This window comes from Xyrauchen texanus, chromosome 19, assembly GCF_025860055.1.
Source record: "Xyrauchen texanus isolate HMW12.3.18 chromosome 19, RBS_HiC_50CHRs, whole genome shotgun sequence".
NCBI classification, from domain to species: Eukaryota; Metazoa; Chordata; class Actinopteri; order Cypriniformes; family Catostomidae; genus Xyrauchen; species Xyrauchen texanus.
Window position 1 is genome coordinate 23,813,433 of NC_068294.1, and position 27,762 is coordinate 23,841,194.

General features: G+C 40.5%; 1 protein-coding gene across 2 annotated transcripts in view; it reads right to left on the reverse strand.

The window, feature by feature from the left end:
- LOC127659702 (teneurin-3-like) overlaps nucleotides 1–27,762 on the reverse strand; it is a 171,884-nt gene that overhangs the window by 65,365 nt on the left and 78,757 nt on the right. For both annotated transcript variants that reach the window (XM_052149641.1, XM_052149640.1), the window contains 7 exons: nucleotides 21,910–22,096; nucleotides 16,163–16,401; nucleotides 14,814–14,933; nucleotides 3,764–3,978; nucleotides 2,124–2,331; nucleotides 1,360–1,461; nucleotides 242–436 (listed from right to left, as the gene is read on the reverse strand). In XM_052149641.1, coding sequence (XP_052005601.1) covers nucleotides 242–436; nucleotides 1,360–1,461; nucleotides 2,124–2,331; nucleotides 3,764–3,978; nucleotides 14,814–14,933; nucleotides 16,163–16,401; nucleotides 21,910–22,096 — 1,266 coding nt within the window. The remainder of the gene's footprint in view (nucleotides 1–241; nucleotides 437–1,359; nucleotides 1,462–2,123; nucleotides 2,332–3,763; nucleotides 3,979–14,813; nucleotides 14,934–16,162; nucleotides 16,402–21,909; nucleotides 22,097–27,762) is intronic.

Below are 27,762 nucleotides of genomic sequence, written 5' to 3' on the forward strand. Positions count from 1 at the left end.
GAAAAGACTTGACATATTTTGTGTGCTGCCTTGTCATGATTCCATATGTAGAGTCCATTTCAGTCAATGGAAGCTGCTAAATGGTGTGAGTAATTTATCAAAACAAAAACCAGCCTTTAAGTCAGTACACTCATCCATGTAATTAGCTGCTTGTGGTGTTGAAAAAGTGCTCTCCTCTACTACAATGAGGAAGATGTGCAATGGTCTCTCTCTACATAACTACTGAAACCTGTCCAGTTACCTTGGTCACAGTTGTCGCCTTTGTAGCCTGGGTTACACATGCAGAAGCCCGAAACACACAGGCCGTGACCCCCGCACTGGACGTCCACACACTGACCACTTGGCAAGTCACATTCAATGCCCTTCCATCCGCTATAGCACTGGCAGATCCCCCCATTGTACTGACCATTGCCACTGCATAGAACTGGGCACGAAGCTAACAGAAAGAAAGTAAAGCTAGATAGATAAATGAAGGCAAACATAAGGAATCTCACGAAAACATGTCCAGGTTACATTTCACCCCAAAATCAAATGTATAAAGTTAATAAAGCCTACTGTAAGACCATGACTTTTTTTATTTTTTTACATTGTGACAATAAAGTACCCTCCAGTTCTCATTACCGTTATGCGTCCAGATTTTTTCATGGTTTTAATTTTTTTTATTGTTAATTCTCATTGTTCTCAATGGTTATTCTCATTAGATTCTCATTACTGTAATACAGTAATTAAAATCAACCTGTTCCAACATAATATTTTTATTGAATCATTGTTTCCCCCATTAAAGTAATTTAATAGCTTTTTTGCATTATGGTAATGAGAAATAAATGTGGCATAATCCATTTTAACCCAATACACCTGTTGTCAAATTCCACGAATATCTCTTCACGGTCCGCTAGCTGTCCATTCTGTGTGTGCGCTGAAAAAAAAATGGTGTTTGTACACAGCCCTAGCTCTGTAAATGGGAAAATAAACAAAGTGGATCAGACTGATCCACACAACACTATTACAGCCAACCAGCAACAGGTGGCGTTTGCGGTTAATTGTCTTTTGGTTAGCTAGCCCAGTTGTTAGTGTCGTTGCCTTTGCAATGCACGTGAATGAATTGGAGGGGGAGCTTCTGAAGGAGCACTGAAGGGAGGGATGTGTTTGCTTGGCTGATGAGTTAATAAAATCAACAGTTGCTTACTCCACCTTTAAGAGTGAGGGTTATTTGCTTAATTGTCATTGGACAATTTCCAAAAACAGAATTTCCAATGTATTTCTTTTTGGGGTGAAATATGCAATATGAATACGTTTAGTGAGATTCACCTTGGTAGCAAAAACACCAAATAAATAAGTAAATAAAAAGAAACCACACACCTCTTGAACAATACGGCCCGAGAAATCCTGGGAAGCAATTACAAATGCCTGAGATGCATTCTCCATTGCCATAGCAATTGTGTGGGCATTCCATCATAGACTCTGCACAAAAAAGATCAAACAACAAAAATTGCATTCTATTTATAACATTTTAACTGCATTTTGTGTTGATATTTTGGGCAATACATAAGTATGGAAATAATCACTACCAGAGTGCCTTTATATCCAGAATTGATTGGGGTCTCTTTGTTTGCTGTCTTTCCTGAATTCTCACTTAACAAATTAATTAATAAATAATTAAAAGAGCTAGTGCTTTCCTTTGCTGTAAATAAAATGAATCCCCCATATACCACACCAAAATAAATTCATATGTGAAGATGAAAACAGATGAGCAGAGCAGCTCAAAGCTCAGAGATTTAGTCTTTTGACCTCTATATTCCCTGGCCTGACAGAAAGAGATAGCAGCAGCATCAAACGTATTGATTAGCCAACAACTCAGGGCATGCTTCTGCATGCCTCATTATCACCGATGCACTAAGGCACTTGGGTGCAAGACAGAAATATAAAAAGGACATCAGAAGACACCTATGCAGGCTTGTTAAAGTGGTCCAGTTTTTCTGTCAGGCATCACATGTTGAGTTAAAATTGCATTTTCCATTTTTGTGCAGTAATAAACGTAAAACCAAACTAACCAGCTACTCTCTGCAGTGCATGAGCAAAGACAAATATTCATTCATATGGTTGTATTCTATGTGTTAGCTCACCCAGCACTATAGTGTTGTATGAGACAGGCTCTACAGTACGGCCATCATTGTAAAAGGCCAGGTGCCACACACCAGTGTTCAGGTACTGAATAAAGCCTGCCTGTTGAACGCTGAATGGAATCTCCAGTCTATCCCTGAGCTCAGGATCCAACTGAACGCGCTCTCTTGAGATGAGTCTACTGCCGTCCAAAAGCTCCACAAAGTCATACTGAAACAAAAACAATTACATTTAACTGTTTTTTCAGCTGTTGCCAAAAAGCAAACATAACAACAAGACAAGTATGGATATTATGAAAATAGTGCAAATTTAATATCCAGACATTTTGACATTTAAATTGACATTACCCTGTCTGGTCCCAAAATATCATCAGAAGATATCTGTTTTAAGAGATTGGAAAAATATTTTTGCTGTATTTGACATTACAGGGAACTCTCCATACTACTTACAGTAGATATGCCTACTACATAAACTCAAGTATCTAAATGAAAGTTTCTGCAATTGATTTTCAACTGGGCAGGTACAAAAAGCAATAAAGAGACACATAGCAAATTGGAGCTAGCACTCAATAAGCTTGCTTTAGTTTATTGTGATGGCTTTGGGGACACATTGATTGAACATCGAAAATAAGTCGGGCAGTTTTCTCAGCACTTACAAAAGAAGCAGCTTTTATTGACAGCTGTGACTGTTTAACACCAAGCCAATCACTAGAGACAGAGAGAAGATGTATTTCTGTTCAAGCACAGTTTGTTTTCTATGATTAAAGTAGGATTTGTTCTTTCTCATGTACAACCTTTAAGGGCTGATGCATCTCTCATTTTATATTGAAAAGCTTCTGTCAATACTTGCCAGACAACAGCTTTGCCTGTTGTTTAATAAAAGCCAAAGAATAAAGCCATTTAATCCTGTTGGAAGATTAAAAATGAATCCTTTGACTTTGTTATTAATACCATTAAATTACGAATTTTAGTCTTTGTTTAAATTTGAATAGGCAAAGAAGACTGAACAGTCTAATAGATCAGTGCATGTGTCCAGGGCTACAGAATACGACTAAATGATAGGATATTTCTGCCTGTGTGTCTATTTTTGGTTAGAGGTTGTACAATTGCACAACTCATTTTGATTATTCACTACTCCTGAATTAAATATGTTCCTTACTAATGCTCTATAGCCATGTTAGCCTTCAAAAAAATCCAAGAGATGACTGTCCTTCAATTATGGAGTGCCTGATAAAAGGAAATCTTTTAATAAGTCCCAACTCAGTCTCGGTGTAAGAATATTCTTATTTAGCCATTTACAAATAAGGTGTTCATTTTTTATTATGTAGATGTAATCAGTTATTTAAAAAAATCCTAACTCTTACTCAATATCACCCCTACTCAAAAGTAATGCTTTCCTATTAAATGTGCATTTCTGTGGGCCAAAATCTGTAATATGATTGGTAATTGTGCAATACAATATAGACTATTTTTATTAGATTCTGCTCTTTAAATTTAAATATAAAAGGACACAATTGGTGCAACCAAATTAGGTTCTGATGTCACCAGTATTTACAGATGGTGGGACCAGTACCACCACTCTTATATCTTATTCAGGAGTCCTACATGTCTCTTCAAAACAATGTTCAAAAACTAGTTATTACCTGTGTGTGCAAGGGTGGGAGTCCCCTCCTACCATAGACTCCAATCAGAGCATTTTTCTGAATGGAAATGTTAAACTTGAGGAAGTAGGGTTTTTCAATGAGAAGTCTGGACCTCCAGAATACTGCTGGTGGAATGGTCTGTGCAACCTGCTGACCCAACTCCACTTGTCCTGTGTCCAGTGTGGAGTTATACTGCAGCACCACACCAACCCTTCCTGTAAGAAGACACAAATCAATACACATATCATCAACAAAATATAAAATTAATATTTCAATAGGCCCACATACCTAGAAAACGATGCCATTTATAATACGATTAATAATACAACTTTTTGAAAAATGTAGCTAGATTTATGGTAATTTAAGGTACTCATTGATGGGTGGCATAATTACTGCTATGTATTGTCCCTGACTGTGCCTTAAAAACATCACGTTCATTCACTTTTCTGCGTATTTGGAAGATGCCACGATACACAGGTGAGGAAACGTCTAGGTTACGGATGTAACCTCCATTCCCTGATGGAGGGAACGAGACATTGTGTCGAAGAAGCGACACTAGGGGTTTCTCTTGAGCGCCGAATATGGGTGCGGGTGTGGTAGGCCAATGAAATGGCATCCACCACCCAGTGGGCGAGCGTCTGTTTGGAGACAGCGCTCCCTTTCCGCTGTCCGCCAAAGCAGACAAAGAGCTGCTTAGAACATCTAAAGCTCTGCGTGCGGTCCAAGTAGGTATGCAAAGCACGTACCGGACACAGCAACGAAGGGGCTGGGTCTGCCTCCTTCTGGGGCAGCGCTTGCAGGTTCACCACCTGGTCTCTGAAACGGCGTGGAAAGAATCTTGGGCACATAGCCCGGTCGCGGTCTTAGGATCACATGGGTGTCTGCCGGACCGAACTCCAGGCAGGCGTCGCAGTGTCTACGACGGCAGGTGGACACTGCGGCACATTCAGCGTTCAACAGGCAGGCTTTATTCAGTACCTGAACACTGGTGTGTGGCACCTGGCCTTTTACAATGATGGCCGTACTGTAGAGCCTGTCTCATACAACACTATAGTGCTGGGTGAGCTACCTGCGTTCCATCCAGGGGCCAGACGTGGAGTTTCCAGAGGTCTGGATGCGGGTGCCAGAGAAAGAAGGTCCTTCCTCAGGGGAATTTTTCAGGAAGGGGCTGTTGCGAGGAGTACGAGGTCCGAGAACCAGGCCTGGGTGGGCCAGTAAGGAGCCACTAGGGTGACTTGCTCCTCGTCCTCCCTGAACTTGCACAGCACCTGTGCATGAAGGCTCACTGGGGGAAATGCGTACTTGCACAGCCCCGAGGGCCAGCTGTGTGCCAGAGCGTCTGCCCTGAGGGGAGGTCTCTTGGGAAGCAAACAGGTCTACCTGGGCCTTGCCGAACCGTTCCCATATCAGCTGAACTTGTAGCGTGGCCACATAAGGGGAGGTTTTATATTAAGGTCTATGACTTTAAATACGTCATTTATTCTTAATTGTTATATTGCTTTCTCCTGTTATCTGTGATTCCCCTCAGCTGTTGTGTGTTATTCCCCGATCTCTGTTCACGCGAGATCTTCGCGTGAATTCAGGTTACGTGTTTTCCTGCCACGTAAACAGGAACTAACTGTAATTGTCTATTTAAAGAACCGCTATGCCGGTGTTCGGTGCTCATTTGCGAGTACGCTCATGCACTTCAAACCCGGTCATTCATAAATTGGAATACGTTGGTGACTGACCTGAGAGCGCTGAAACGCCGTTCCTCCTGGAAGTATTTCATTTGGCTCGCATGCCAGGATTACTTTTATCAGAGGACATTTGGTCATTCATCACTCATCACTTGATCACGCTCACAGACGATACAAACACCCGGTGAGACTGATCCGAACACTGTATATAACTCTGTGCACTTTGGACTTCACTTTACATGTATATACACCTTGTTTGATTATTATTGTAAATATTATTGGTATTGTAAATACACTTGGGTTTATTGGTTTTTCATCGGTGTGGTTATATTTATTTTCTCCACTCTATTACCTATCAATAGAAACGGTACGTAAGATCCCATATTAGTGTGATACTCCTCTTTAATATATTGGAGAGTGTTACATAGTGGTGGCCCATACGGGGACGTGCTGTTTCTATTTATTGATAGTGTTAATTGTGTTCATAAATATGGCTGAAATGACACAAGCAAATGGTGGAGTAATGAATGTAAATAATGATGAAATTGAGACTGACGTGCATGAGTTCAGGGGTAGCTCTGATGAAACTAAGGATGCTGATTTCACTGCGGGCCCGTTTGTTACCAGACGGAACCCTACAGATGAAATAGCATCTGTGTTGAGTTCTTTATATAATTCTGATGATGATGATGATGATGATGATGATGAAAAAGAAATGATTAATATAAATGTTGTACAGACAATGCAGATGGAGATCGATAAACTTAAGGTGGATTTATTGGCTCTAAATGCAAAAATACAACATAATGAACAGGAATTACAACAGTCTGTAGAGAGTTCCCTTAATAGGGAAACTAGTTTCCGGGAGTCAGTGGACGCTGGCTTAGCAGACTTAGGAGATCACTTCCAGAGGTCTATAGAGAAGTTGGAGAGAGCGGTGGTGGATTGTTTCCTGCGGAGAGATGCAAGATGGGAAAATCAAATGAAAAAAATAAGATTTACCAGTACCCCATCTCGATCTCAAGTACAGCCTTTTTACCCTGCTCCTTCCCCATCTACAGCTAATGTCTTGAATACTCCCGTACCAGCTACCAGACGTAAAGTCCCTCCTGTAAATAGAGGCAACGCTACCTATGACGTCACTGCTGGAGCACAAAGATCGAACCTGGCTCACCCTTCATGTATGCCCAGCATGTCATCTTTCTGTGGGAAACCCCTATCCGCCTGGAATTTCCTTCCTTCGGTGAGTCTAGCGAAACATACTCCATTTCGTCGAACAGGTCGAAAATTATCTGGCCATTAGACCACTACCTAGTGTGGAGCTCGTTGGCACCCTGAGTACAGTGCTCAAAGGACCCGCTTTAAGCTGGTGGAAGGCAGAAAAAAACAAGGTAACAGATTGGCAATCCTTCAAAGATGCTTTCATGTCTGCCTTTCTTCCAGATGATTACCTCACTGAAGTGGAGGACAGGTTAAGATCACTGGTGCAGCAACCCAATCAGCGTTTGAGAGATTTCGCCTATGATTACCGAGCCCTCTGCCTCAAATGGAAGCCAGCTATCACTGAAGAGGAGATGGTGAGCCGTATTCTCAATAACATCAACCCAAGGGTTGCGGGCTGTCTGAGAGGCACGGTGAAAACAGTGGAACAGCTGGTGAAGGTGGGATCCATGGTGGAGAAGGACTGGATGGGAGCAAAAGATTACTGGCAGAAAGTGGGTAAATTGAACAGCAAAGAAACCACAAATAAAAGACCACCTGAACGCCATACTGCTAAAAATCTAGCAGGAGTATCCATTGCTCAACCCCACCCTATGACATCTCTTCTAATAGTGCCTGTGACGATAAAAGGACAAGAGGTGAAGGCGGTACTGGATACAGGGAGCACATACACCCTTATGCAGGAGAGCCTCTGGAGACAGTTAGGAGGGGAAGCTAAATCTGACCCTTCAGCCCCTCTTCAACGGTTCATTATGGCTGATGGAAAGATGCACCAGGCGATTAACAAGAGATCAGTCTGTTATGAGTGGCATGACAAGGTATGCAGGTTGGACACTTATATAATGAAGGATGCTCACCTGGCCTTTCCCCTTATAGCTGGTCTGGATTTCCTGAGGACCGCTGAAGCCATAGTGGACGTGGGACACTGGAGATATGGTCTAAAAATGGGCAAAGGATATGTTTATCATCCATTTCTAACTGCACTTCTAAATCCTCTACTGTCTTCACGACTAATGGGTGAAAACATAGCGGTGAGTCTCTATTATGCCTTACCTCCAACCTGGAATTCAGCCACACATGTCTTACCTACACAAGTTGTTCCCAGCTGGGACTCTGACAATCAGGACGAATTGAGAAAGCTGATGGAGAATTGGCCTCATACCACCTCTCAAGTCCTGGGAAAAACATCTGTGGAACAGCACAAAATTACACTCTCCGATGAAATGCCCATGAGATCCAGAGCTTATAGGGTCTCTCCATTCAAGAGGAAGATTATTGATGCACAAGTAGAACAAATGCTACGAGACCATATCATCGAGCCTTCTTTCTCTCCTTGGTCATCACCTGTAGTCCTGGTCCCTAAACCCGATGGTTCCTACAGGTTCTGTGTGGACTATAGGAGGCTGAATAGTAAAACCATCCCTGACGCTTATCCAATGCCAATTATCCACGACATCTTGGAATCCATGGAAGGCGCCTCCTGGTTCAGCACATTGGATTTGCAGTCAGGGTACTGGCAGGTTGAAATGGAGGAAAGTAGCAAAGCCAAAACAGCCTTCATCACCTCCCAAGGACTATTCCAATTCTGCTCCATGCCATATGGATTACGGAATGCCGCTGCCACCTTCCAGAGGCTTATGGAGAAGGTCCTAGCAGAGTTGAGAGGGAAGTTTTGCTTTGTCTATATTGATGACATCATAATCTATTCAAGGTCTTTATCAGAACATGTCCAACACCTGAACACCATCCTGCAACGACTACACCAAGCTTCACTTACACTGAACATGAAGAAGTGTCACTTCTTTAAGAAGCAGCTGAAGTTTCTTGGACATATAGTCTCAGAGAAAGGGGTGGAGGTCGACCCTGAAAAGACCCGTGCGGTAGCTGAATATCCTCCTCCCAAAGACATTAAAGCCCTCCAACGCTTCTTGGGATTAGCCGGGTGGTATCACAAGTTCATTCCCCATTTCGCCGACATCACAGCTCCATTAAACAACCTAAAAAGAAAGGAGTTAAGTGGGATTGGACGCCTGAGTGCCAGACCAGCCTGGAGACGATTAAACAGCTATTACAAAACCCCCCTGTATTGATGCAGCCTGACCTCAATCAACCTTTCCAGGTTCATACAGACGCCAGTGATGTGGCCTTAGGAGCCATCCTTACCCAGCAAACTCCTGAGGGGGAAAGGGTAATAGCATACGCATCACGAACATTGCGTGGACCTGAACTGAATTATTCAACGGCAGAAAAAGAGTGTCTAGCTGTAGTCTGGGCGGTGGAAAAATGGAGACATTACCTGGAAGGAAGACAGTTCGACGTTTACAGTGACCATGCTGCCTTAACGTGGGCCTTCAATAGCCCTAAAACCTCCTCTCGGCTGACCCGGTGGACTCTTAGGTTACAGCAATTCATCTTCCAAGTACATCACCGAAGAGGATGTCTGAACCTGGGACCAGATGCCTTGTCACGAGTCTGTGAAGCTCCTGAAAGTGAAGGTGTGCCCTGTCTAGCCATAATAAAACCAAAATGTGCCTCTGACATACCCCACACGTTACAGGAAATCTCACAAGCACAAAGTCATGACAATACGGTGTCTCTCCTCCAACTGGCCCAAAAAACCAGAAAGGTTCAGGAAAACCAAATTACCTTTGAGGTCCACCAGGGGGTGCTATATCGCCGGGTTCCTGTAAAGAACAATGGAAATAAATTCCAACTGGTTGTTCCTCAGGCATTAATTCCTGGTTTCTTGCACTATGTACACGATAACCCGCTGGGAGGACATCTGGGACGGCTGAAAACCTTACTGAGGCTCTTGGAGGTGGCGTGGTGGCCAACTGTCCGTAAGGATGTCTGGGAGTATGTAAAAGGATGTGAAACTTGTCAAAAATACAAACATGACAATACAAAACCCAGCGGTTTCTTACAGCACACACAAGTGGCGGAACCAGGTCACACTTGGGGGATGGATTTCATGGGACCTTTCCCGACCAGTAAGAAACGAAACGCTTACTTACTGGTGTTTGTGGATTATTACACCAAATGGGTAGAGATGTTCCCCCTTCGAGACAGTAAGACCCCTAAGATCGTAAAAATTCTAAGGGAAGAAATCTTCACCCGTTGGGGGGTCCCAAAATATCTCATATCGGACAGGGGGGCCCAATTCACCTCCAATGTGCTTGCTGAGCTCTGCAAATCCTGGGGAAGTATTCAGAAACTCACAACCAGTTATCACCCTCAGACAAACCTGACGGAGAGAATTAACAGGACGTTAAAAACAATGATTGCGTCATATGTGGGACAACATCATGATAGATGGGACCAGTGGTTGCCTGAATTAAGGTTTGCCATCAACACCGCACATCAGGAAACTACAGGTAAAGCACCTGCTGAATTAATGATGGGCAGACAGCTACACGGTCCACTGGAGAGGTTAATCTTCAAAAACCCCACACCTGACCAAACCTCATATAACCTAATTGAAAGACAGAACATCATGGCAGAGGAGGTAAAGCTTCGAGTAGGAGTGCAACAATCTAGACAAGCTAGATACTACAATGCCCGACGGAAAGATGCGCAGTTTCAGCCGGGTGATCTAGTCTGGGTTAAAACTCACCCTCTCTCGTCTGCCTCCAATAAATACTCTGCTAAGCTAGCGCCCAAATGGGAGGGACCAGCTGAAATAATAAAAAAAATGGGGCCAATAAATTACACCGTTCGCTGGGGAGACCCATGTAAAACAGACATTATAAATGTGGTTAACTTGAAACGCTGGTACGGACGATCTCCTCCTATGCCGAAGGCTGGGGGGGGGGATCTATGTAGCGTGGCCACATAAGGGGAGGTTTTATATTAAGGTCTATGACTTTAAATACGTCATTTATTCTTAATTGTTATATTGCTTTCTCCTGTTATCTGTGATTCCCCTCAGCTGTTGTGTGTTATTCCCCGATCTCTGTTCACGCGAGATCTTCGCGTGAATTCAGGTTACGTGTTTTCCTGCCACGTAAACAGGAACTAACTGTAATTGTCTATTTAAAGAACCGCTATGCCGGTGTTCGGTGCTCATTTGCGAGTACGCTCATGCACTTCAAACCCGGTCATTCATAAATTGGAATACGTTGGTGACTGACCTGAGAGCGCTGAAACGCCGTTCCTCCTGGAAGTATTTCATTTGGCTCGCATGCCAGGATTACTTTTATCAGAGGACATTTGGTCATTCATCACTCATCACTTGATCACGCTCACAGACGATACAAACACCCGGTGAGACTGATCCGAACACTGTATATAACTCTGTGCACTTTGGACTTCACTTTACATGTATATACACCTTGTTTGATTATTATTGTAAATATTATTGGTGTTGTAAATACACTTGGGTTTATTGGTTTTTCATCGGTGTGGTTATATTTATTTTCTCCACTCTATTACCTATCAATAGAAACGGTACGTAAGATCCCATATTAGTGTGATACTCCTCTTTAATATATTGGAGAGTGTTACAAACTAACTGGGGGTGAAGCCTCCGCTCTCCACCGGGCCAACGTTGTTGTGACAGCGCGTCTGCCATCGCAATGAGGTTGCGGGGATGTGAGTGGGACGCAGCGACCTGAGTCGAGGCTGGCTCCAGAGGAGGAGATGACGGGCGAGTAGCGACATGTGGGGGATGTGAGTGGCATGCAGCGACCTGAGTCGTGGCTGGCTCCAAAGAGGAGACGATGGGCGAGTTGCGACATGTGGCGGGAATATACGCCGCCTTTGTGATTTATGTATGCTACCGCGGTGGTGCTGTCTTAACCTGACTAGGACATGTTTGTCTCTAACTAACGGGAGAAACTTCCCGTTAGTTAGAGAAAAGCAAAAAAATATAGTCAGGAACTCTAGGCGGTTGATGTGCCAGCGCAGCGGGGCCCCTTTCCAACGGCTGCGTGCCCATTGCACATGGTGCCCCAACCCGATCTGGAGGTGTCGGTCGTGACCAGGACCGGGACACCTGCTACAGGGGAACTCCTGCCCGTAAAAAGCAGAGGTCTGTCCAGGGTTTGAACGTTTAGTGGTAGGCAGGGGTGATTTTTACCCGGTGTGTGCCGTGGCGCCATGCTCGTCTCGGGACTCGAGTCTGAAGCCAGTGCTGAAGCGGTCTCATATGCATCATCCCCAGCAGCGCAACCTCTGCAGAGGATGCCATATGCCCCAGGAGCCTGACTGCGCACGCTCGTTGGTGAGTCGTGCTAACATCGAGACTGAGTCTAATTCCATGCCGAGAAAAGAGATACTCTGAACTGGGGTGAGTTTGCTCTTCTCTCGGTTGACCTGAAGCCCCAAGCGGATGAGGTGCCTGAGTACCTGGTCTCTGTGAGTGCATAGTAACTCTCGGGAGTGGGCCAGTATGAGCCAGTCGTCGAGGTAAATGAGTATGCGGATGCCGGGTTCTCTGAGCGGGGCAAGAGCTGCCTCTGCGACTTTCGTGAAGACACGAGGGGACAGAGACATGCCGATGGGTAGGACTTTGTACTGTTACGCCTGGCCGTTGAACGCGAACCGTAGGAAGGGTCGGTGTCAAGGCAGAATTGAGACATGAAAGTACGCGTCCTTCAGGTCTACCGCTGCAAACCAATCTAAATGCAGGACGCAAGTTAGGATACGTTTTTGCGTGAGCATTTTGAACGGGAGTTTGTACAAGGCCCGGTTGAAAACTCGCAAATCCAAGATCGGTCGTAAGCCGCTGCCTTTCTTGGGCACGATGAATTAAGGGCTGTAGAAACCCTTCATCTCAGACAGGCTCCATCGCGTCTTTGAGTAGAAGAGTAGCGATTTCTGCACGCAGGGATTTGGCATGTTTGCCGTGTACTGCAGAGAAGCCGTCGCCCGTGAAGGGAGTGGGGGCCTGGCAAACTGAATTGCGTAACAGAGTCGGATGGTCCGGGCCAGCCAGCGTGACGGGTTGGGAAGTGAGAGCCACGCATCCAAGCTTTGTGCTAGGGGCACCAAGGGGGTGATTATTTTTGATGTACCCGGCGGGGCTTCACAGCGGGGCGGAGCAGGTAGTATGGCGTCGGGAGGCGCGGATGCGTCCCGAGGCTCCAGTGCTGAGAAAAGACTCAAAGCACTTACCTTGCTCCGCACTCCCGGCAGGTGGCGGGTTCCTGATTGAGGAGGACATCCTGTAGTGGTGTCCTCTGGACTCGTCCGCACCGGCCGGCCGGGGAACAGTCGTGGGGCTGTTGAGGTGTGGCGGCAGAGTGCCGTGAGAACGGAATTTGCGGGCCAGGTGACCCAGAGATAAAGGAAATAGCTCTTTTATTGAGAATGTGGGTACCGCAGACCCGTGAAGGGGGTGAGGCAAATTAAATAAATTCAACAAAGGATTCTCCTCCCGGCTCTCCACCGGGGGACGGAGCAGTCTGATTACCTGCTCCGGAGCTAACGTCTTGGTCCCTGGGTCGATCGCCTCAGGAGCGCCTGGGAGCCTTACGGGTCCTCGAGGGGGTCCGTGAGGTGGGGGGGGACTTTTTCCTCAGAATAAGAGCGGAACTCTGATGAAGTTTGCATTTTGTAGAGTGACTTGATCCAGCAGAGGATACAATTTTGGATGAGTAAGTCATTTAGTTTTACTTACATTTGTTGACATGCTATTTTACTTACTTTTTAAGACTGGTCTTCTGGTCAGTGTCATTGTGTTGTGATTCCAAAGTATTTACTGTATGTAGTCAACAAAGTTATGCCCCCCTTTGCTATACTATCAGGGTGAATATAATGAAATATTTCCAGGTCATATTTCACCACAAAATCACAAGATATTTTGGATAGAGAAAATGAAGTCTGTGGTTAGTACCACTGAGACATTATTTTCATGACAATTTAGCAGATTTTCACCCTAAATGTACTTTTGAGCTTTTCCCTATTCTTCTCAAGATTCCTACTTATTATATTATCAATTAAATAATGAAATGCAATCAGAATTATTATTATTATTAGCATTACTATTATTACTAAACTCAGCAAAAAAAGAAACGTCCTCACACTTTCAGCTGCTTTTATTTTCAGCATTGAGATTGCCTGCAATGACAACAAGTTCAGTTTGATGATGCTGTGACACTGCCCTAGACCATGACAGACCCTCCATGTCGATCCCGCTCCAGAGTACAGGCCTCGATGTAATGCTCATTCCTTCGATGATAAATGTCCAACCATCCCCCCGTGATACAAAACCATGACTCGCCAGTAAAGAGCACTTTTTCCAGTCCTGTCTGGTCCAGTGAAGGTGGGTTTGTGCCCATAGGCCACATTGTTGCCGGTGATGTCCGGTAAGGACCTGCCTTACAACAGGTCTACAATCCCTCAGTCCAGCCTCTCTCAGACGATTGCGGACAGTCTGAGCACTGATGGAGGGATTGTGCATTCCTGGTGTAACTCGGGCAGTCTGTACCTGTCCCGCAGGTGTGATATTTGGATGTACCGATCCTGTGCAGGAGTTGATACAAATGGTCTGCCACTGCCAGGACGATCAGCTGGCCTTCCGCTGTTTTTCCTGTCTCCCTGTAGTGCTGTCTTAAGCGTCTCACAGTACGGACATTGCAATTTATTGTCCAGGCCACATCTGCAGTCCTCATGCCTCCATGCAGCATGCCTAAGGCACATTCACGCAGATGAGTTTCTTTTGGTGTTTTTCAGAGTCAGTAGAAAGGTCTCTTTAGTGTACTAAGTTTTTATAACTGTGACATTAATTGCCTACTGTCTGTAAGCTGTTAGTGTCTTTACGACCATTCCACAGGTGCATGTTCATTAATCGTTTATGGTTCAATGAACAAGCATGTAAAACATTTTTTAAACCCTTTACAATAAAGATCTGTAAAGTTATTTGGATTTTTACAAAATACAGTGACCTGAAAAAGCGACGTATCTTTTATGCTGAGTTTATTAGCAAGCAAGCAAGCAGGAAAAAGCAAAGAAAGAAACAAAGAAAGAAAAAGGAGAAAAAACATTGGTCTGCCCATGGATATGTGTGGTGAGGGTAAAGAGACACATGGAACTCTTGCTTAAAAGAAATGATTGCAGCAGCATATATAAAATATTTCATAGGAATGTGAAACTTCTGTCCTCTCATTTGTATGGCTTAAACATCATAGATTTTTGCCTTGAAATTTTACCATCTGGAGAAATGGCAGTCACAGTGTTGGTCGGAAACGTCACTGGTTTGGCTCGTCCATTTTCAAAGGCATGATTATCAGCATCCTTAAGTTTCCAGTTCAGGCCAAGTACATGCATGGCTGGAATAGAAGGCAATTAAGTTCATGAAATGGAACACCAAGCACATATCACATAATAAGACATTCAAATTTGCTAAATGATATAGTTTAAAAGCTGTTGAACCCCATTGCACTGGAAGATCATTTGCACTCTATTTTTGACATGTGTTGGACATAAGTACAATAAGTTTAAAAATTGAAGGTCCCTCCCCAATTAAATGAATTCTACACTGAACAGTGCAAAATATCTTGTTTTGCCGTTTAAAGACATCTCCTTTGAATTATCACTGCATGTGGCCTTGATGCAAACTGTTTTGCATTTACTACTGACTAGTCTTTAGCTTGTCATTGAAAAACATTTCACTGTGAATTTGGCATTGATTCAACTGATGCAGTGCTACGGAGGTGAATTCTGGGTGATGAAAAAAAAAATAAAAAGAGCTGGGCAAAATGTGAAAATCAAAAGTACGCTTGAAGATCAAAAGCTCTTTGCGTTATATAATGTCAGAATTTCTCTCTCATTCCCTCTACTCTCTTGTTGTCTCCCATTTTTCTTCCTTTGTCCTTCTTTCACTCTTTAAGACACACTCTTCATCATGTACTGTTGTTATATCCTAGGCAGACATTTTCTAGATCATTTTTTTTTACCACTCAATGTGTGTAAAAACAGCTTGGGAAAAGTCTCCTTCAAAGTTCACAGTGAGGGAGCTTGCTGAGGAGGCAGTGCTTCACACAACTCTCTTCCTCTCAGTTTGATCTTTGGGGGGATGAGTGTTTCTAACAGGCCTTCAGCAGGGGAGGAGAACCCTCCAACTGCTGCAAATAACTCACAGTGTGGAAAAAATTTAAAGCAATCAAAGATCATTTAAAAAAATGGAAGTTTAAAGAGTTTGTGGGACAAACAGACTGCATATAGAGTGCATCGGACAATAAGACAAGTTCATGGTGTTTTTTGCTTGGCTGCAGTTATTAATCACTAAAATTATGTCTTTCTCCAGTGTATGTGTGTGTGTACGGAGGATGTGTGACTTGCTATGTGGGATGGGGAGGCTATTTAGAGCAGAGCACCAGGTGTTTTGGCCACAGATGAAGGCCAAGGTAGGAAAACTTCATTTGATGAGCTATTTCACAACCTCTTATGGGGGCAAGCTGGCTAAAACAGGCCGCACCTGTGTACCTCATGGTCATATAAGCCAGAGCATACAAACACGCACACACAAACAAACAAACATTTGACTTGCCACAGTTACCTATACAGTAGCAGAGAAGAACTGACAGCAGGGCGGCCACTCCCAGAGCACTGAGAGCTGTGCATTTCCACGAACACCGTTTAGGTGACTTGTTAAATTTGAATGCACCTCTTGAAAGGGTGTTGCGGGTTAAGGGGCGAGCAGGTGGGGAGTAGACAGCCCCAGTTGCCATGGTGTAACCTGGATTAGGCGTTGTGAAGAGCGAAGTGGTGCCTGTTCCAGTCTTCAGCAGGAAGTGCCTGGGGAAAGAGCAGTGAGATATGGTAAAAAGGGAAATTAAATACAAAAAAAAAACAATAACCGAGACTGATGTGCAAACTTTTCAGAACAGAACTGTGAAAAAATACTTTACATTGCATTTAAACTTTTCTGAAAGTCATTAAAATCTCAGACCCATTGATTACACTCAAGTCAGGCTTTTGAGTTTGCTATATAACTATTTGTAATCACTACGAAAACTTTGCAGCTCCAGCTTTGCTTTTAGACTCAGTAACAGTGAAGGAAAAAAGTATTTGATCCCTTGCTGATTTTGTACAGTTGCCCACTGACAAAAAAATGATCAGTCTATGGGATTAAGGTCGAAATAATTGAAATAATTTTATTAGCTTACTTGTAGAGATCACAGGGTGATAAGAGAAGTAGGAAAGATGATTCGCAATACCTGTAAAACTGGTCTGAATTGTATTAATCCCCGGATGTGCGTTCTTACTTAAATATATCAGACCGCTAGATGTGCCATTGACCAATCAGAATAGAGTATTCTAGAGACCTGTGTAATAAGGATTATTTAGTACAAGTGTATTTATGTTTAAGGTTTTTTTTTTAATTCCTGTTGTATGTATGTATAATTTTATGTTGTCACTCTAATTGAGATCTTCATTGATTTTATGCCAGAGATATACTGTTCTGTAATATCATCTGACAGTTGTTAAAATAGGATAAGCTTGTAGTGAAACTTGCTACTTTTTTAAAAGGGTAGATTGACTGTAGTTTAGTTTCTTTAAGCTGTTCAAAGTAGTTTAAAGTAGCTTCACGAACACTGTATAATGCATCACAGATCAGGAGAGTTGCTAGTGAGGGGCTAAGGACTGTGTGCCCTGAATTGCGTTTCGACACTGGAATTTGTGGTTTTTTATTTTTTACTGCATATTCGCTACAGTTGTCATCAGAGGCAATGTTCTCTCATGCACAAACTGTAGATCTCAAAAGTCGCTCCAATTCTCTAAAGTTTTTTATTAATTTATTTGATTTTTGCCCAGCTCACTATACTGTATGTTCCAGTGAAATTATACAAAGAAAAAACAAACTAAGTCAAAATAATAAACTGTATCTGAAACAAGTATGAAAACAGTCTAAACAGCTTTTTCTAGGCAACTAATATGATTGCAGAATTCATCTCATGTAAAAGTTTAATTTCTGCATGTGTAAAACTTTTCAATGTTGGAAGATTTTAGTGCAGCTTCGCCATAAAATGTTATTTGCTCTGTCAAGTTGTCATTTTAATTTGTATAGCACTTTTCACAACACACAGTTTCAAAGCAGCTTTACAGAAAATCCTGTTGTATACAAGTAATGTATTAAGTAAACTGAGAAGTTCTTTTTAATAGGCAATGTTTAAATCTAAAGGATAATGATTTAACTTTAAGATCAATTATTAAGTGGAATTAATAATTCATTAATAGTTATTAATTTGAAGTTCATTCTGATTTGATTATGGGGGTGTATGCAGGTTCAACAGCCCTTGCTGTTAGGCTGGCAACAGCTTTAGGTGGCAGCAATTTATTACCTGTGTGAATGTAAGATGAGGAAACTTTTAAATCTTGCCAGGCTCCGTACAGCATTACTCATTATATAGAACTTCAATGGTCTAGCAGGACGTAGACTCTTGTTCTTTTGCTAAAGTTTCAATACAAGCTTGGTTTAAAGATGCCTACTTTTCATTCAGACAAGCTCTATTGTAAAACTTCTGCTTTATAACTGCATGGTTATGAGCTGCTGCCACAACTTTAAGCACACACACACACACTTTTCACAAGGGCTCAGATCGGTTCCTGGACACTGCACACTGAATGAGGCACATTTAAAAGCCTTCACAAACGATTAACAAATACACTGACAGTGTACCGTTTTGAGGCCAAACAATCCATAATTGATTAGCAGTAGTGTGAAGCCAGGCAGAGAAAATGACTAAGCTAATCCTCATCGCCTCTTTTTATAGTGTGTGAGAATGTTGTTTGCATTAGGACAACTAAGTAACTTCACCCCAAAGAGCTTTCTGCTCTTGTTCAATCAGAATCTCTGTTAGCATCCCACCTCTCCTTGTCATCTGGTTGACGCCTGGAATGCTATGGTGCAAAAGAATGGGCAAGGATTTGGTGGTAGAAAGAGAAATTGCAAACAAAAGAATCAAAGTCCTTTCCTGGCATAATCTGATTTATAATGAATACCGCATTAGCTAGGCTTAAAAGAGTGGGGTTTCAAAGGACTACTTTTTGACTTTAAGAGTTACTACAATTGAGTCTATAAATGAAAAGTGTAAAGCAACACTATTTGACAGGTGATACCGAAAAGAGAAGGCCTCTTCCTAACACATGAGCATACATGGACAAACATGATATGCAAGTTTAATGAAGACCTGCAGGGTAGAAGGAAAAGAAATAAGCGAAAAACTCTCAACTCTTCCTAAGACTCAAGCATCGTCTTTGAAGCAGAAGCATCTGCCACCTCAGTAGGGGTCTGGGAGCAGCAGGTGCCTCTCCAGCACTCGGCAGAGTGGCTGTATTTTAAGATGCTCCCTGGAGGTTTCTGCGCCACTGCCATTTTAGGACAGTCCCTTTCTGTTGACATGTAAAGATCAGAGTCTTTGTGACAGACAGCGGAGTGGAAAGTTTTCGAGATAAAAGTGTGAGAAAGGTAGAGTAGTGAGAAGAGGAGATTGGCATAGTGTGGGGAAGGTAGATGAAGGAATGAGAGAAATATGGAGGTGGTGGTGGTGGGGGAGAAGTTAATAAAAAGGATTCTACTAGGTTGATTAATAGCAGGAGAAGGCTGTGTGTTCTGCTTAGAACTAGCTAAGCAATAAAAATTTTCCCTTGATGTGATTACAAAATGTCTTCTTTCTCTTATCCATAAGCAGCACATCCTCATTATTCTTTTGTTTTGTTACTTTTGTTGTTGTATTCCTCTCCATAATGAAGCACAACAGCTGTGCCCCACAAAAGATAAAAAACCTGACACACTACATTGGCAACACTTCTGTTTGTAATGAATGTGTACAGTGTAACTGCAGGGAGGAATCTACTTTATATTAAGTCAAAAAAAGAAACAGTTAAAAAATGTCTATATATAAGTTTGTTTTTTAACTGACTTTGAAGTGATTACAACAGATTTCTATACTTAAAACCCACTTTGTGCTATACATAGACCATCAAAGTACAACAAGAGCGATGCGAGACCAGCCGCCAGGCTCAGCTGGCGCAGTTGTGACACAGCTTATTCGAGATCGGCCAGACTCACCAATAACAATGAAGACATGTGTTTCATGGACATGATTAGTAATGGTAATCCTGCTATGTCAATATATGACAGAAATAGTAAAAATAGTAATAGTACATGTAGTGACCATCCTTAAACAAAATTGTCCATTTGGTCACTCCTTGGGTCTGCTGAGTGATTTAGACTCTTCCTTTGTTTATAATCCATTGTCCACCAGGTTTAAGTTGAATTCCATGCTGTTTATTCATTTCTTGAAGCAACAAATTGAATTGAAAGAAAAATGCAATGTTTGCCAAACAACAAATTAAACAAACAAAGGTGAATGTCTAAAGACCGTGTGCTCCCAGCAGGCCACCTCTCAACAAGCAACACCTGGGCTTTTAAGGCCTCACCTCACCTGCAGAGGGCACACAACTAAAGAAATACAAGTCAATACAAAAAATAATAATAAATGGCTCCTACAGTAAAAGTCTGACACCTTCTGAACTAAGTCTTCCCCACTTTTTTCCCCCTGTTTTTAGGAATAATTCTCCATTTTAATTCACCAAGAGTGGTCGGGCCAAAGTTGAACCAAACATGCATCGTTGACATGTAAATATGGGCAGTTATGTATTAATGTATTCACTGAAACTTTACATTATGTTTTCAGAGTACAATGGGCTCTTTATTTCAAAAGATCAAGGAATATTATATTTTTCTTTATATGGCCCCTTTATGCAAAAACTAAGCATATTATTTTTAATGTTTCATCACTTTAGACTAAATGTAGGCCAAAATGTAATATTAATGGAATTATTGATTTAGATTTAATTTAACAAACCTTATTTTATTGGCAAACAATAATAGAGAGAGAGATAGATTGAGAGAGAGAGAATAGAAATGAAGTCTTGTGCACAGTGACTTCTGTTAATTAAGTCTATTTCTGATGCTTTTGCATTTACATTCAGCCGCTGCAAGATCCAGTCTATAGGGATTCTTCCTTTCAGCCTTTTGAAGTGAAAGTGCTGATTTTAGTGTTTAGGAATCTGCATAAGGGTCTAAAAAATATATGATGCAGTGCATTATAATACTATTTATTCTGAGTCTGTTATGAACAAAAGCAGAATTTTGTAAAGTAAGTCATCCTTTCATGAAGACCTGTTTTGCATGGGCTTTCAAACCTTTTATTCAAGAACACTATTATAATTTAAAAATAAATGAGTATAATAACAGACTGTAAAGGGTATTAATAACAGACTGTGTGCACAAATCACAATAACATTTGCATTGTGACATTATAAAAAAAAATAAAAACGAACGTCTATACAGACAAATGCTTTTAAGATCTGATGGAGAAGAATGTATAGCTGAAGAGGGTAAGACTAACTTGTGTATTTATTTATGCCTGATATGATACTCATGTCACACATAAGTAAATTCACCCTGTCGGGCAGGTGCTGAGTAAGCAGCCCTCAGTTTGAGAAGTGCACTTCAAGATATCAATAGTGACAGCAAGGTGCATTACATAAAGCCTTCTCTCTGTAGATTTTATCACAATATTTGCTAAAAATTTACTTAAATAATAAATTAGTAAAATAATAAATAGTAAAACATAAATACTTGATGTCCACTCAACAGAAAATGTTGTAACATGAAAAGTACTGACTCAATTGTAACTAACTACATCACAATATTAAGTATATATTTAATATTTATACATAACATAATTATGCATACTGATATGATGTAACATGGCACTATGTTAAAAAAAGGGAGGAAATAACAGCATTTAACCATATTTGCAGAGGAGCAGAAACTAATGTCGAAAAAACACACTGAAAATCAAATGCCTTTCTTCAGTTTTCTACCAAAATAATTGGTGCATGAAATAATTTCATCAGAAATATATTAATAATGATGTTTACATAATAATAATAATAATAATAATAAAGGCAAAATATGATATAATAATAAAATAATAAGCGTGGAATCCAATAAACAACTTTGTGTGAAAAGTGGGCTAAATTAATGTGAATGCAGTGAGAATTGGGTTATTTTTCATGCAGTTCACTTTTAGCTCAATGATAGAGATCTCAGTTTGGTTAATTTAAAGAGGTCTTAGTTTGATACTTTTTTACCATATCATGCAGATCAGCATAATGATACAGAATATTTTATTCAAAACTTATAAGATAACTAAATGTGTAAACATTGGTGAAATGTAAAAAAGGAACAATTAACACTAAATATAATGACTGTGTAAAAAAACGTACCTGTTCTCCAAGCCTATGTTGCCACCCAGAACCCAGTTTTCTTGCAGCTGCACACATTCGGATGTGCTTTGAAGCTCAGCCGTCTGATTGGCCAGTGATTGGTTCAGAGAGGTGACTGAAGGATGCTGCTTGTGCTGATGTGGAGCAGGTGAAAGAGGGGGCGGGCCTGGTTGTCTAGGAAGTTGGTCTATTAGAAGAGGAAAGGCAAAGGTATTAGCGAAGCTTGTTATAACATTCTGCTTCACACAAAAGGCAGGCGGATTGTGTGCCTGTTTCAGATTGGTTTGGGTAAAATGGGATTCTATACTGGAGGATTTGTTCCTATAAATGCTGTCAAAGCCTCCCTTTTTCAATCCTCACATTCCAAAACTTTCCAGTGAAAAACACAACCATTTTGTTTAAGTGACAATCAACAGCATTTGTGGCATAATGTTGATTACCACAAAAAATAATTTAGTCTCGTCCGTCCTTTTCTTAAAAAAAAATAAAAAATAAAAGTTGAGGTTACTGTGAGGCACTTACGTACAATGGAAGTGAATGGGGCCATTTCTGCAGTTTAAAGGCAAAAATGTGAAGCTTATAATTTTATAAAAGCACTTATATTAAGTATTCTGTTAAAACTCATGTATTATTTGAGGTGTACATTTGTAATTCGTCATTTTATAGTCAATTAAGTGTTTTAGGGTTTGTTGACATTTACATCATCATGGCAAAGAAGTTGTAAAATTGCCTATAACTTTACACAGACATGGTAAGCAATTTTATTACACTAATATTAGGTTAATATGTATACTGATTATGTCTTGTGGCTATACGTTTGAAACAGTGAGCATATGAACATTTACGAATTAGCCCCATTGCACTTCCTTTGCAAGTGCCTCACTGGAACCCAAAATGTAGCTTTTATTCTAGAGAAAAGGTGGGCAAGACCAAATAATGTTCTGTGGTACTCCACAATATTCCACAAATGTTGTCGATTGATCTTAGCTTTTATTATAATTGAATATCCCTTTATGCATTGGAATTTATTGAACAAACTTGTTTATTTCTATACGTAGAATTGATTTAAAAAGAAATGTTGGTGGCAAAATATCTACAATATTTATGTACGTACATGCGTTTAGATACATTTCGAATGTAAATATTGTTCCTCTATATATATTGGAACAAAATAAAACAAAAGAGGAGCGATAGCTTGTCTGTGTGCAAATAAATGGACGTACACCTGCTATTTATAGAGAGTAGGATATGCCAAAACCAGGTGTTCCAATTCACTGATGCACTAACCGCTCCTCCATTCCTTCTCCTACAGTCAAAAACAGGGCATATATACGACCAGGAAATGGGAACATGACCTGAATCGTAACAGGGTAACATTAAAACTCCCACTTACAAAGACTTGAAATCGAGTAGCAATAGTTGTTGCAGACTTTACGACTGAGCAAACGTAAGTCTCCGCAGGCCATCGCCGGGGAGCAGATGTTTTATAATGGGCTCTTAAACTGAACGCTTCACGTTTGATTACAGCCAGAGAGTGACTCTCGTTTAACTAATGACCGGAACCTCCATTAGAACAGCAGGAAAAAAAACTGGTTTTCTCATTTCACTCCAAGCTGGGTAATTGCCCCCCAAAATGACACTGTGTGATTATCTTACTGTCCCATCTTGCCGCCGTGCTGACAGGTCTGTTTCCGTCTAACTACGGGTGTCCAAACATATACTGTCACACACCAGACTGTCACAGTAACATTCTGCTGAGGCAGCCCACACCAAAAAAAATCAATATTTGCCTTATTCTCATGCATAAATGTCTAATTCTCATGCAAAAATACCAACAGGAATTATATGTATGTAGAGAATTATTCAATTATTTGTTGAGCATTTCTTTTTTTCTTTCTTTTACATTCTATAATTTAAATGTCAAAATGGATGTTTCAGTGATCAAAACACACTTAAATAGCTATTATTACAACTTAAAATGCATCAATCACAAAACGACAAGCCAGTTTTTTCCCCCCCACATAAAATGTCATATATCATATTATTTTAATATACTTCACAATTTATTTGTGAAGCTGGTACTAATAGCCACAATTTGAACACTGTGGTTGATATTTTTCAAAAAGATCCTTTTACCACATAATTTATTTTTATTTTTATAAGTATTAAGCAATATGCTGCTGCAAAATGCCCCACACATATATTTATTTATTTATAGAAATTATGAATTTGTTTATTCTCTTTAGTGTATTGTTTTGGTTAAATAATGCAAATTACTAATACTTGCACTAATAACACAGCTTTTGCCAGAAGATATTTCAGTGCTGTTATTACAGTTATCATGATCATTTGATTTTTTTTTTTTTTAAAAGAACTGGCACTGGAACGTCTTCAGAATTCTTGTCCCTGAATATCCTTAAAATAAAGCATGACTGGCTGATCTCCATTCACAGGTGTAAGACAATATTTCAAATGGCCAATCAATTGATGCATCTCTACCCTTTAGCCTTAAAAAAGTAAAAACAAATGTTCACACACATGCGTGGTCATGTACCTCACAGAACCATCAACATCCTTTTCAAGAACTATGAAAGACCAACTGATTTTATGTTACATTGAAGAGGATGAAGTGAGGAAAGAAACAACATTCATGGCAGGATTAAAATAGGTCTCTGTGACAGGTGCCTTCGATCAGTGTTTCCCAACCTTTTCTCTGCCACGGCACACTTTTCACAAATAAAAAAAAATTCTACGGCACACCACTATCCCACATAGGCTAACCATCGTCAATATTTTTCCTTTTCAAGAACTTGTCCATGTTTTCTGTCCATACTAGTAGCCTGTTTACTTGTAATGTTTGAAATATGGATATGCAATTTTTTTTTAATAAAAAACAAGTCACATAGGTAGGCTATGCTGTGTGAGGTCACAGGTGGCAAGCTAAATTCTAATTTTTAGATTTGTCCTTGCAATGCTACAATAAATTACTGGGATACAAACTCATGAGGGTCGAAAAAGATAAGACATCACTGGTCCACGAACATTTATTCAGGGGATATATATTTTTTAAAGAATAAGCTAAAAGCACCAATTCCAGCTATTTTAGTGATTTAAGTTTATTCAAGTTTACATTTGTGCAGAATTAGCTTCAAAATAAAGAGTATTTTGGTGAGGCTTGCTTCTGTTTCACACATTTGAAATGTCACTAGGTGGTGCCAATTAGGGTTGCAAATGTATGAGATTTTCACGGTAGGAAAACCGTCTCAGAAAATATCACTGTTTCACGGTATTACACAAATACTATTATGAAAAACAGTAAAAACAGAAGGGCTATTTATTTTTGAGCAAACACTTTATTATAATTGAAACTTGAAACCATTTAATTTATTGAAGTATGTGTAAAAAAACAGAATTATAATAAACAGAATTATAAACATGATAAAAAATTGCATGATACTATAACATGTTATATAACTAAACATGTTAGTTTACATGTTAGCATAGCATGTTAAATGAACTACTAAATGAAAAATAACATCAGCTGTGTGAGCTTTTAAAGTAATGTCCTATGATTATTAATAGTTAACATATACTGTAGGTGTGCGACAGTGAGGCCAGACTGCTCCTGTCTGTACCTTTAACTCAGAGGTTCTCAACTGGTTTTGCTTCAGGACAGATTTTACATTGGAAATCAAGTGTTGACCTGCCATAGATTAAACATAACCTGCATTTAATGTATCCTGGGTTGCAATTACTTTTATGTTGCATGGTTTTCCAGTACAAGGACATGCATCAAGTGACATTATTTTTGTTGTTGATGTCAAAATCTACAGGAAGTTTCTCTCCCCCTTTTAAAAATGGACTTATATTTACTTATATGAGCCCGTTATTATCCCGTTTGTTGCCTAATATTAAATATTTATGCACATATTACACAGAAGGAAAGGCTCCTCATTACCATGGTTAAGTCAGTGTAGCTAGACTTAAATAATAGTAATAATAATAATAAATGACAGTATTTATGAAAAATAAATATTAGCTGAAACACATCTTGAAACTTTAACTACAACTGCCACTGTTGATATAAAATGAGGTCTAATAGATTCTACCTTTAGATTATCTCAAATAAAACTATAACATTTTGTCAAAATATAACAGTTGCTTTGAGTTTACTATAAGAGTTTACCCACGTAAAATCTTTTTTTGGCGCATAGCACAGTGTTGCTCTTTTCCTCCTCAGTGCTGTTTGGCATTTCAGGTTTGCTACTGTTGGGAGGTTCGAATTGTCAATCTCCGTAACACTTTAAACTAGAAAAGTCTCACTAGAATTGAAATTGGTCGCATCAGTTTTGATGTCGGCGCTCCGCAATATTGAGGGAAGCCCAGTTGATGAACGCACGTGCCAGTGAGAAGAGCAGATCATTAGTGCGAGCTCGTTACACTCACGAAAGTGCAGATGAGAAGTTTTATCTGTTTGCGAGATTATCATTAAATCTGCCTCGGCAGTCCTACGTAGTCGATCACTTGTGCGGTCGCCAAAATATCTTCAATGGGAGAACCATGGCATTGTTCTTTCCCTGCTGTCCGCGACCCAGTCCGAATAGACCAGTTGATAAACACTGGTTAACTCACACACACACTCATGTCAGACCCCCTCGCCTTGCTTCTCTATGACATTTTCTCTGCTGCATGTTTGTGTGTGTGACGCAAGTTGACGAGTCTGACAGGCAGACAAGGAGGAAAGGAGATGTGCACACGCATGTGAGATTCTCCATCCTGTTGCATTTTTTTCTCAATACCGTAGATAAGCAAATGTACATGGTATGATAACCGTAAATTTTCAAACCGTGGTATACTGTGAAACCGATATACCGCTGCAACCCTAGTGACAAATGAGCGTCTTATGTGCTATGAGTGATTCAGTGAATCATTTTGAGTCGTTCATGACCGAAATCTACCAAGAGACTTTATAGTGTTTAAGCATTAAAAGAACAAAGCAAGATCTATAGTCTTCTTTCAGTCTGAGCATTATATTTCCTCCAAAAAGACAACAATAATAGTCTAATAATAGTGAGTATTCAATAACGTCCTTACCTTCTCCTTTATTAAAACTTGCATGGCTACAAATCTACTGACTTCAGTATAAGAATTATAAACACAAAGCAGATCTACGGTATCATTTTCATACAGTAGCTTATTTAAACTGCTGAGCATGGCTTTTATCGGAAAAGACCACAATAATAGACAAATAATAATCATTTTGAGTTTCAACAATGTTCTTTCACCATTGTAAAGCACATTTCACATGAGTTGAGTCGAGGCGTCATCACTCCGTTCAACGCCAGAGTCATGTGCCACATTGCCCTCCACATGGCATGAGTTGCAGAAAGTGTCACAGAGGGGCGATTTTACGAGTTTGCCAAGTAAAAAAGTGTGAGGTGTGCACATTAAACACTGAAAACATGTATTTGGAAGAGAGAAAAAAAGCTTGAAGTTGCTTTGATAGCAGAAAGTAATAAAATGACTCGTTTATGTTTAGGTCCAAGCCTTTTCTAGGTGAATTTACTGGAGTCAATAAATGGAGTCTCTGATATTCGGAAACGATAAGGTAATATTAAATGAAAATAAATTATGAGACATTCAATGTCTGTTCACAAATTTGGACCGTTTTTAAATATTTCTTGTTGTTTAGTACTCTCAAAGACATTATTGGTGAGGCAAAAACATTGGTGAAGCAACGAGTCATGTTAAAGGCTAAATATCAGTCACTTTTACACGTAAATCATTGCTCTTGACAATCACAATAGTGATGGATTATGGTTTCAAAACGACAAATTTCTCCAAAAGGTGAGG